At 39.1% G+C, this 12,218-nt stretch overlaps 1 protein-coding gene and 1 long non-coding RNA gene across 3 annotated transcripts; both read right to left on the bottom strand.

The window, feature by feature from the left end:
• Positions 1-650: 650 nt before the first annotated feature.
• On the bottom strand, positions 651-9,561 carry LOC111269264 (uncharacterized). Of its 2 annotated transcripts, none has more exons than XM_022848728.2 (14): positions 9,147-9,561; positions 8,526-8,996; positions 7,429-8,363; positions 6,918-7,184; positions 6,554-6,725; positions 5,979-6,140; positions 5,475-5,864; positions 4,789-5,289; positions 4,235-4,384; positions 3,937-4,112; positions 3,368-3,437; positions 1,680-1,709; positions 1,094-1,195; positions 651-858 (listed from the first exon to the last, which is right to left on the bottom strand). In XM_022848728.2, the coding sequence occupies exons 1-14, from the start codon at positions 9,544-9,546 to the stop codon at positions 806-808; spliced, it is 3,879 nt and encodes a 1,292-aa protein (XP_022704463.2). In that variant the 5' UTR covers positions 9,547-9,561; the 3' UTR covers positions 651-805. The 2 variants fall into 2 exon arrangements, with proteins under 2 accessions (XP_022704463.2, XP_086828159.1); XM_086972033.1 differs by having other exon boundaries at positions 4,235-4,378.
• A 475-nt stretch (positions 9,562-10,036) lies between these two features.
• LOC147752274 (uncharacterized) lies at positions 10,037-11,484 on the bottom strand. The gene is made up of 3 exons (XR_015314526.1): positions 11,438-11,484; positions 10,924-11,089; positions 10,037-10,291 (listed from the first exon to the last, which is right to left on the bottom strand). It is a non-coding gene; the product is annotated as an uncharacterized LOC147752274 (long non-coding RNA).
• Positions 11,485-12,218: the final 734 nt, after the last annotated feature.

Here is a 12,218-nt window from a genome sequence, read left to right as displayed (position 1 = left end):
GAGAACGAATATAGGTAGTCGCTGAAGAGCCCTCGCTTGCCTATGAATTTCTACCACGCACAGCCTACGAAAACCACTTGTTTCATACACAGAAAATTTGCTTACTGATCTAGTTTACGAAACCGTTAGGCTGAACAGCTTCGCCTTTTGTAGTAATCTTTCTGAGTTTAAAAAAATGCATTGCCCAAACTTCTAAACAGGTATACACATTAGTAACAGTGACTGTTTGGCTACTTTGCGCTCGATCGGAATCAAGATACATAATCAAAGAGCCAGAATTCAGGCATAACACTTCTATTTGGAGGAGTTTAGTTTTTAGGCTTGTCTAGTCGTGCTAGCAATGCTTAACTATTATACCAAATAATACCATTAATAAGGTTAACTTAAATTTGCGTAGTTCCATTTTCCTACAGTCGTTTTTCACGCATTTCTATGACAGAAAATATATTTACACCCTTTTCAAAATTGGCTGTCGAAGACAACCCAAATAGCTGTCCAAAAAAGCCCAAAAAGTCAGAAATGGTAATTATTTCATGCGCAAGTAATACTTAATTTTCATTACAGCACTCTAAGGACACGGTCAAATCATCACTATCTTAATAAAAGTCAAGTACGAAAAACCTACGATTAAGTAAAACATGACGATATACTTGTGGATGAAATCGGGAGCTTTAATGCACATATTATATAAATAGTGTATACACATTTATATAAACAAAATTTAGCGTTCAAATCAGTGTTAGAATAATATGTAAATATGGAGCTAATTTGTTTGTTAATGGGGTGTACGCATTGTTGCTTGCTTCTATGAAGAGACGGGGCTGTTCTTGGGTGATTGACGTCGCTTGCGAGGCCGTTCTAGAATAGACGATGCAATATCATATCAAAATAAGTATAGCATGTTTTCTTTTGTAAGGTCCATCGTACCGTTTATCCAGCTTCTTTATCCAACAGCTGGTTATCCAATAGCACGCTTCTACTTAAAAGCGATCCTAAAATAAACCAACTATAATTATGCTATAATTTTATGAATTATATAAAGTCAGCGTCACATGGGTCGTTGTTAACAGCAACATACATTATTATTCCTTACCATCGTAATCGAGGACAAAATTAATTTTCCCGGTGCAAGAACTCGCCTCGCAGTTTTCACGGACACCCATAATGGCCAGAAGGATACTTTCGCATTGTCCATCTGAAATAGTTTGCAGCTAAGTTATTTATAAATCTTCGGCCGTTCTATGCATAACGAAAAATACGTGAGTATGGGGTGATTCGCAGATTTAAAACAAGGCTATTTTGTACGAAAAACATAATTTTAAATCTCCATTGTACTTCTTTTTGGTACATCCACAAAGCGAAAGAGGTTTCACTCAACAACTGTTGTTTGCTCCGCATTATCACCGACCTAATTTCTTACACACTAGTAATTTATTTGTGTACCACATAAGGCCCCTGGCGAATACAGTGATATCATTTACCTTTACCTAAGACAGCAGTTTTTTTAACGGCAGTGTTAGTAAATAATGATTCATGTGACCCTTCCTCTCCTACATGTACGCAAACCAATAACGGACCCGCATTCTGTAGGCCAAAGGTCTAACAGACATGCGTGGGTCAAAGTGTATAGCTAATATTTCTAGTTTCAGTTTAACCTACTACTTAACCGTTGTACGAACCTTTTTGGCAGTCTGGTCGAAATGAGAGAACTGAAAATGGCAATACGAGATTCAAAACGTATAATCGACAATTGTGGTCAATATTATTATATTTACAAACAGTACATTTGACCAAACAATCAAATATTGATAAAAAAAAATAGACATGTTAAAACAAGTAACTAAGAAATCTAAATGATTTAAATACATACTTATAAACAGGTAATTACAGGTCAAAATAAATTTTAGACTGTAACATTAATCTACAGTTGATTTAAAATCAAGCAGAGTCAAAGTCACAAACAGAGTAGAGTTGTTCTGTTTAGAGCTTTTACGCCTATTGATAGTTAATTATAGCTGATGTAGGTTGAAGGCGCGTTTCAGAAAATGCGAAGTAAAATTAAGTAACGCTTTCGAACTCTTACATGCTGCCCTTTCTCCAGAGGAAGGTTTATCGAAAAAGTTCCAGCGGGTTACACTACTATTCATCGAAGTAAAAAAAAAACCTTGGCGCCGTCAAGGTTTAGCCCGGTATGCATAACGTATTTTCTCAGCAAAAGTAAAGGGAACCAATTGAAGTAGCCTTGGCCTAAGCTTTTCTTCAAGATACTGCACGACTATTATTCAAATTAGACTCTTAACTGCACGCCTGAGGAGATTTTTTTTCACTGATGCCGGTTATCAAATTAGTTGCATGAATATAGAAAAAGTAGGACAACGTTTTAATTTGTTTTTGTATGAGCTTAAGAATAATCCTTACGCGGAGTACATCGCACTTCGATGATACCTAACTTAAAAACTGTCGTCACACTTTTACAGGTGCTCTAATATCCTTGCCATGGGACGACCATAGTTCCAGATTTTAATAAATTTGGGCATATAACGAATGGTGGCATTAGACGGACTCTAGCAGTAGATCCCGCAGTTTCTGGTATACAATATAAACAGCAAAATGACGTAAACGCCGTAAGGGTTGCGTATCATTTGAGGTCGGTAACGATATGTCAGTTCGCGGGCACTATTTTAATATATTATCAACTGCCCTCTGCAATGGTTTCGTATAATTTCTGTTGTGCGCCTTATTAGCATAGACAAATTCAAATTAAATGTGCAGTTATTATACATATAACACTAGTATACATATTAGTGTTCTGTGCCACATTTATTTTTCTGTATACAAATGCACTTTTCTGTACACATTGTAAACTCTCCAAAACAACTTACAACATTAGTGATGCCCTTGTACATTAAAATTACGGAAAAGTGGTATGGCATGAAAAATGACAAATATTAATTAACTCAGATATAATAAAAAAAATCGATAATTTTTTTTGTTATTCTACAAAATTTCTAATTCTTCAATCAAGATTGCATTCAGATAAAATTAATACCATTTTCTCTTGGCACCTAACTGCAGCGATCCCCGCGGGCTGTAGCCCCGGTATCAACAATCAGTATTTTAAATTTGGTGATCCTTTTAAACGTAATTTTTAAAATGCAAACGTTACGCTTATAGGAAACCATTAACGCTTAGAAAATCAATATAATTAAAAAATAAACATAGTATATTTTGTATGCGCGCCCTCTACAACTAGATCCGCAATACATGGGACCACCTTGATTCTTCTTTGTTGAGCATTTTAATGACGAACCTATTTATCTAGTATAGATCGAATCACTACAAATTAGCTAGAGTACAATGAGCGTACCGTTGTCCGCTAGTTGCGTACAGCGTCTCCATCCGTCAATCGATGGAACATCGTTCTTGTCATAGCAGACCTGCGGATGGCAGTCGCACCACAGTTATTAATTACCAAGGTATCTACGACTCAGACCTAGTTTTGTATTTGTTAATAATGCTCGATAAAAACATATTGAATTTCATCTTCAACAAGTTTGCGACGTGATTAATATATGAAGCATAATTGTAAAATAATAGGCAAAATACTTTTAATAATAAAATTACTTCCATCAAATGTACAGTTCTTTGTTATTACGGTAGAGCCTTATTCAATTCATGTAAAGATATGTTAACTAAGATCGAAGGTAAGTTAGGATCGAAGAGACAAGATCGAAATTGACTTGCTTCGCTGCTGTATAATAGGGTAAATAATAGAGTTATGTAGGAGTTCAGAAGAACTTCATAATTAACGCACGCTTTTTTTTACTTTTTATTCGGCAGCAATTATCAGCAGAAGTACAGAAACGCACTTTAGTGCAATCGTGACGATCAAAAAAAGCTTTGTATAACTCCCGCTACGGCGTACTATGCACCCACCTTGATAATTCCATTAGTTGGAGTTACGGTAAGCTGGGCTCTCACCATGCTAGGAAACTCTTCAGTGCCGAAACGAACAATTTTGACAGCGTTCTCGGATATGACTTCATCGAAACGAAGGTGAACCGGTATGGTCGATTCCAAGCAAGCAGGTCCACATAACGCAATCAATGGCGCTAAGAGAGACATCGAGATAAGATGAACGCCTGTCAATGTTATCTACTTTATGCCACCACTTACTTTAATACCGTCCGTCCGAAAATCCACATTTTATAGTGCAACTTAGTTTAGAACTCACCGAGGAAACTTTCTCTTGCTAGGTCTCTAGCGCGATTTCTTATCGCTAGTTGCCCTTTATTTGTAGCATTGTTCCAAAACTTCACAGAAAAGAGTTCCTCGCCAAAATAAGAACTTAGGGACGTCGTCACGGCGAAGAATGACACTGTCTCTGAAATGGTTATCTCATTTTGTCACTGTACTTTTAGAACATTGGACATCTTTGTTAGAATGAACTACACATTTTGAGAAATAGACCTGCGTTTAGAAAAACCAGCAAAATAGTTTTGTTTTTAATAATGAACAGCAATTTTCAATTTTAGTGAGAAAATTGAAAAACTGCCGGACGCTTTCGTAGGGTTTCATCGCAAAAATACTAAATCGAATGGTACACCGAATGCAGGTAAACCATGATCTGGGTGGAGAACGATATTGATTTTTTAATAATATTATGGAACTCTAACAAATCGTTTCTTTACTCCAATGCAGGCTTTCAAGTGTGATTATTCTTGTGTAGATAGTGAAATATTACATAATATATAACGAACAAGAATACATGTAGGATAGCTTCGTTACCCTTGAAGTTTTGTTTTAGACGCTCGACAGCTGTCTTGATTACGCCCTTTGGACTTCTTTGTTCGCTTCCATGAGCCAGCCACACAACAATTCTGGCAGGCCGTAGGTTGCCATGGCCTTCGCGTGTTTCCAATAGTGCTCCAGTTTCAGTTTCGTTAGAGAGTTGCAGCTGAAGAGCATCCAGTACAGTCGCTTCATCTTGAGGCGAATAACTCTTCATACGGTCGCTATTACCCAGAATCTCCTGAGCTTTACAGGCGATGCTCGATGCTGCAGCGCCTGCGTGTTTTGTTGGCACGCCTAGTAGCTGCCCATGCACGATACTTTGTTGGTTCATAAATAGATGCAAACGTCGACGAGTTCCAAGGTTCATATGGCGGGCGAGGAAGCTCACGAACGCTTTCTGGTGGGCCCAATGCAGCTGCATCTCTTCCACAGGCATGAACCGCTCATCGTCCGTCTTTAGGACCACATAAATTTCTGTGGCAGTCTCAATTGTAGCTATGTTCAAGAAAAAAACAACGATAATTTAGCAATTACCATACGAAGTCAAGAAAGTGGTGAAAAAGAGCATATAAATAGGGGTCATCAGTCTAGTTTACCGACAGCGAACTCTGGCTAACATTACCCAACTTAATGTATAAAATGCGTATACTTTTTATTCACTTAGATATTCGGTTACTTACGATTAGCTATGGAAAGTGCAGGACCATCATCACAGAAGCTGGGCATGCTAAGAAGTTTATACTGGGTAGCTCTTGTGATCTTCTTAATGACCCTTGTTGCTGCGTCCATGACAATCGCTTCACTAACCCTGTTAACGAGGCCTGGATAAGCGTAGGCAAACGCGCGATAAAAATTGAGAAATTCCCTCTCCAAATTACCAGTTATGACGTCTGCGGGAAATAGATCGTATCTTCGACACACTCCCAATTGGACCGAGTTTCCATTATCGTATGTGAGGTCGGGTTTAGTGCGCATCGAGCGATCGACACCTCGGTTGCTGTAGTATCCATCAAGGAGAGAACAAAGGCTAACTGCCGACGTCAAATTGCCATGCAGGCCGAGGATATAGCCTAGAAGAAAACAAGAGGGATCAGCATGATTGATAATAGTCAAAAACCAGTGATAACAGGTCGCATTGAAAGCTGCGTACTTCATAAGCTGCTTGAGTTGTACGGAGAACCCACCATCAATGGCACCACGAATCCTGGTGTACGTAATCCAAGAGTCAACATCATCCCTTTCAGGCCGCCTTACAAAGTTATGTTGGCAGAATTGTTCATGCCAATAGCTGTCTGAATCTACCAAATCAGAGCGCGCGTCACGTATAATCTCGGGAAGTAATATGCCTATGGTCAAAAACAGTGCATACAAACTGGAAATCGTCTTTACCCATATTATAATAAGATGAAAAATTATGACAGCGGCATGACATCGTTGACATAATAGCATCTACTTAACTGTAGTTCATGTAAATATACAGAATGCTATATACGTAATAATAATATCGCTTCTACCCTGCTAGCTGATTGATTCATTGTGTCGCACTGCCTGGAACAATACCTATAGATCCTTGTTTTATGAAATCTATAGACGCAGCTCTTATCCATTCGTCGCATAAAATTTTGTATATATATACATGAGACCGGTATGTTTTGTTAGTTGGATAGTATAAACTGTACTATTGTTATATTATTCCACGGTATTGTGCAATAACGACTCGCAAATGAATAGCGGTATTCCATGAATATCTTGAGGTTACCTCCAAAAGTTAATGCACTAAGTATAGTTATTCTCGACTGCGCGTCGTGTTGCACTTCAATGGCATGATTGAGACTTCGAGTTATCTGGTTGATACTCCGGGAAGATTCACCCACCAGCGAAGGAGAACCCAGTATACCTAGTAGCACTGGCTTCAACGCTATCGCTATGTCCTGAAATTTACCATCCATCATACAGAAGAACAAAGAAGAGATAATCAGAAAGGTACTATATAAATAATAAATGGAAATACCTGTAATAGCTGGCTAAGAAAAAAATAATTGAAGATATATTTGGGCCGTTACTTATATAAAAAGCTCTTTGAGCATCGATATTCCCACTTTTCGGACGTTACACATACACACCTCATCAAAGTCTAGCGCAACAACACCGCGTTCAAGCTCTGCTTCTTTCGAGTAGGAGAGAAGATGGTAAAGATGGCACCGTTCACTAGCTAAAAGGACACTGTCGTCCACGTCTGTTGTCCCGTCATTTCCATCGGTCTGCTTTGACGATGTGCTGGACCCAAGCAGAGCACGTTGCACGGAACGCAAAACATCACTTTCCACCAGCGACGAGTTCGCTCTCAACGGACTATCCAACGAATATTTATCCAACAAGAACTGGCACATCTACGCAGGAAAACATAAGGCCGTCTAGATGTATTTGTTAATAATATTGGCATCAGAAAAAATTCTTACGTTTAGAAAAATGGATTCAAGCTTGAATACATTTCACGTTATTTATGTTTGGAATTATCTCATATTTCTCTGTGGCACATATTTTTAATTAGATATTTTGAGTAGGATTAAATATGATGTGTTATCCGTTTGTTTTTTGTCATCGTGCAGTCTAGTGACCTTCCAGTATACTTGCCTCTTTAATGGTTACGGATGGATTGCCTTCCTCAAGTTTTTTTAGAATCAGTAAAAATTGATCGATTGTGAAAAGGAAGCTTTCCTGTTTTGATGACGAACAGACCTGTGCCATCTCATGGGGCCGCAATGGCTTGTCCACAAACTGATACAGTTCAAAAAAATTCAATGGCCGCTCGATTGACTTATTAATGGGCGGCAATGGACGTTGTGACCGATCACTGGGGTAGTCTGTTGGTCTTTCCCTCGCCGAAAATTTCGTTCTATTAGTATCATCGTTATCGATTTGCTGCTTTCCATTGACCAAGTCTGTCTCAGCGGTTTCGTGTAAATTCGGCAGCCTTTCAGAGTATCGAAACGGACTTTCAGGTTGTCTGACAGGACGTTCTGACTGTTTAAATTGATTTCTAGAAATTCGCAGAGAATGTCCAGGTGTATTCACCTCGCGTAGTCCATCGGGTCTCTTTGAAGTAGGGTCAAGCCGTCCGTACGATGAGTCTGGCTTTAATTGAAGTTGTTTGTTAAGTTGAAGCAGATTATGTATTTTCTGAGGCCTATTCAAGAAATCTCTTGTGTCATCGGGTTGATCATTAGGTGGATCTATAATTTGTTGGCCTAAAGAATGTAACTGCAGTTTTCTTTCCGGGACCTCTTTTGGATTACCCCGTGAATGATCGACAACTGGATTCCTCGAGGGCTCGTCATGCGGTCTGACTGGTCTTGGATTGGGCCCTTCAGTCTCTGTTCTGATATCCTCAGAAGGTTTAGAAAGTTCACGATTTTCAGAAGTCTCCTGAGAATCTCGCTCGATTGAATTCGGTCGACCCAAAACACTAGATAGCCGTGGTGATTTCTGACCTCTTCTGTCGTCAATGGGCGGATATCGAAACATGTTTAACTGATTTGATGTTTGTAACAGGTCATCTTCAAATTCCGCTAAAAGAGAGAAAATGGGTTTGTTAGTGAAGGAATAGGAAATGCTAACAGTAAGATTGATATTATTTAACATTTTAGTATCTTTAGAACTAGATAGGTTCTAATGGTTTGTTGAAAAAAACGATTCATTTAATAGCTATGCAGGTAATGACGGATACGTACCAAAGTATGCGATTTCCACCCGCGTTTCGTCAGGAAATCTACAATCCGGATGGTTGCATTCCTTGAAAGGAACGCCCGGCCGCCGTGGAAGTGCTGTGATCTTAAAATGGACCATTTCGCATCTGGCAGATTGGACATGGCCTGGCACACTAATATGGGCACTCTCTGTCGCTTCCTGTGATTGGCATAAGTCAACAAAGCTCTTTACAAGGGGAACGTTGGCCTGGGCATCCTCACACTGATCCTCTTCTATCGGGACCCGCTGATGTGTGGCATTTTGCCTTTCGTAACAGACTCTCAGGGGAAGATTTTCCGAAGTGATTGTGATGTTGACTAATATGGGATAGCGGTTCAACTCATCAGGGTAAACTGCCCACGAATACGAAGCTTGTGGTGATAAGAACACTTGGTGAATACTCGACACTTGGAGATGATCCGTCAAACAATTTGTACAGTGTACAATTGCTGGAGCTTGTGTAAAGAGTAAAAACAAAAAGAGTAATAACTTATAAATAAGTGAAAGTCGGCAAAACGGTAATTGCTCTGTATTTTTCCACATAACGTGTAGTGCATCAATATCACACCAATATATTATTATGACGTATGAATATATTGACTCACTTTGGCATATCTCATGCGCTAATTCTGTAGAAATTCTCTGTATAACTTTGTCATCGGCCGCCTGCGGAATGATTACTACAGCGTCCTTGACGTCGGCTCGAAATTTCTCAACGATCTCAGGTTTGGGGCCAACTACAAATATATACAGGTCCTTGTGGGATCTCCGTAGTCCTCTGATTACATCCTGAAGGTCTTCTTCCTTACTTTTAAAATCGTTGAATTTAAAATACACAACAACCTTTGACGGTGTAACGGTACCAGCTGCCATTTCAACGTCATCTTCAAGAAGGCTGTTCCAGGTTCCGTTCACAGCACGCCATATATCAGCTTCGTGGCACTCAGCACAGCCTTTATCAGCTCTCCTGTACAAAAGTCTTCCGTTGGTTGCGAGTATTAGCATTGATGGCTAAATAGGCGCAAGTTAAATCAAGCAGTATGCCCGTGTATACTGTAAGTGCTGCTAGGACAAAGCTAATGTAAATTACGGGCATCGTATTAATATGTTTATGATTTAAAGTAACAACGCAATTAGGACCAATGAAAATATACTAGAACAAGATGCGCTAAACGACTTTCTTCTATAGTTACAAAATAAATTCTACGTTTATAAAACGTATGGGTTTGGAGACTGGCCTGGGCGAATTCGCATACTTCAAAAACCGCTTACGATAAAAGCTAAATGCTGCTAGACGAAAAATTGATAATGAAATACCATGAGTGCAGGTTACGCTATATAATCTTATCGTAGATAAGCTGCTACCGCGTCACATCCAGATGGTACGATAGTGGATAATTCTGTATATGAGTACAGAATGAGTCCCCTGAACTTAGTATTTACTAGCTGCGCCAAACGCCATTAACGTACCGACTAACGCGACACGATGGGTTCTTTTGTTTCCTACTAGAGCTGAAGAACAAATTAAGGACATGCGGATTATCAGCTAACGAAGAGCTTGATATAGAAACGCGAGAGTTTGAGTTATTTTCGAGAATCTCTTCAGACAGGTATGCCGAGAGTTTGCGTTGATACACATCAAATTGGGGATGTCCAGATATAGGATCGAGCAAAAGGAGCACATTGGATAATGTTTGACAACTTCCTTTGTGCAGCTGGCGCTGTGCTTCCTGACATGTCGATGGAGGATCTATTGAAATGCAACAAAAAACAAAAACATTCGTTAAAGCTCTAACGTTTGACTGAAACAGAACTGCTATACATATTCGATAGGGGGTAAAAACTTGAGAGGCATGGGGCAATGCATGTATTTTGTAAAGTACCATTCCAGATTGCACTATGGCAATATAAAATCGTGTAATAAATTATGGCCTGCCACAACCCACTTCATCTTAAAGGACTGCTTACTAATACGACACATAAGTCAAAGTTTTTAGACCGTATTGTACAAGGATAACAAATACTGTGTATCAGTTTTTTCTACCTATGAAGTCCAATATTTTGATTAAAATTAATTAAAATGAATCAAATAAAATGAGCATTTATCATATTTGTTTCCAGAGTAATGCAATATGTCGTTTAGGTAACAGGCTTTCACTATATTTACGTCTTTCTTATTGATCATTAAAGCTTTCGTTACCTATCGCTTTCGCTGTGATCAATAGCTCTTCTGCCCCTCAGACCGTACACTACAATCTATATCAATCCAATCCGTATTTTTATTAAATTATGCGAGGGAAAGATCTTTCAGCGGCAGATACACTATGTATGTATAAACATGACAAGTTATTCTCATTCCATAAGGATGCTGGAAATACGTACGGGTAATGATATGTTCGAGTTCTTGGCTGAATTTCTTGACAGCTGGAACGATGGCGTAGTTTTCAATTACCTCTTTTAACGGAAGAGCCTCGACAGCGTTAAACAGACGTGCTATAGCCAAAGTCTGTTCGGTTAACCGCTCTACCGAGAACAACTTTTGAAAGATCTGATGACAGCGTAGTCCCGTTAGAACATGCAAGCACAAACTTACCCTAAATATTTAGAAATGGTGTACATGCGTGTCTTGCTATGAAAAGTAATTATTTTCTGTACGACTAGAAGTTCGCTTTCGACGCGTTCACAGTTACCATGCGCATCTTATACACGAGTGAAGAGTCAGAGCGATAAACACTGAGCGCTATTTAGGGTTCTTTGGGTACTAAACTGGTCAAGCGACCAAAGCATACGCCTTTGGATACTTTCTTCTACACGTCACCAAAGATAAACAAATACTGAAATTGCACATGTATTATATTAATACAATGAATCCAATCATATAAATATTAGTTCAAACCTTTCCCCTTGTGCAAAACGAAGCGCCGCCGGGAAACTCGGGTATCAGCTCCCGAATACCCCTAGCAGAATAATACGTTGAGAGTAGTTGACTAAGAGTGAATGGTCGCTTCCGTTGTTTAGTTATTCGGGAAGTTAGAACATTGAAAAGAAAACCGTCAATAGCTCCGGACAGCTGAGCGTCTGTTATATCGGACACCTGATGAAAAATACGCTCAGGAAATCCCAGCATAAATAAGCGTTATGTTTTTTGTAATCCGAAAAGCAATCGTAGTTGTATGAGCAGCAATACGATTCCGATGCGGTATGATACCTATTCCCTTAACTGGTGATTGCGCAAGAGCTTTTGCTACAAACAAAGTAATGTTGAGCTATTATGTAAAAGCTAAGTTGTGCTCTTTCTTGAGTCTGAAGAGTTAGAATGTTCGCTTTCGACAACCCTTTAATTTTTACAATATCTCTTGTATCATCTTATTAAGCAGTCATTTTTAGCTGGACATTTTAGCAAGGGCATTACGTTCGCTCTGCTAAAAGTAGTATAGTATTTTTTTTTATATGAAAACTAATCATTGCCTTCATTTGTATTTATTGTCAGTAAATCCGTAACTTAGGCGACTGCATTTGATGAACAAATTGCTACCTTTGGCGACAGCTTGAATTCTTTCGGACAGAGCGGTGTTGTCCAAACTCCGTTTCTACCAATTATAGGTGAAGCTGTTGTGTTCTTCCATTTAACTGAGGTGCCCAAAAGAGATGCGAGCGTAGGCCCATAAAGATGGTCG

The sequence above is a fragment of the Varroa jacobsoni genome, unplaced genomic scaffold (genome assembly GCF_002532875.2).
Source record: "Varroa jacobsoni isolate VJ856 unplaced genomic scaffold, vjacob_1.0 scaffold_1370, whole genome shotgun sequence".
NCBI classification, from domain to species: Eukaryota; Metazoa; Arthropoda; class Arachnida; order Mesostigmata; family Varroidae; genus Varroa; species Varroa jacobsoni.
Note: the sequence above shows the minus strand (reverse complement) of the source record. Positions and strands in the feature narration are given on the sequence as shown.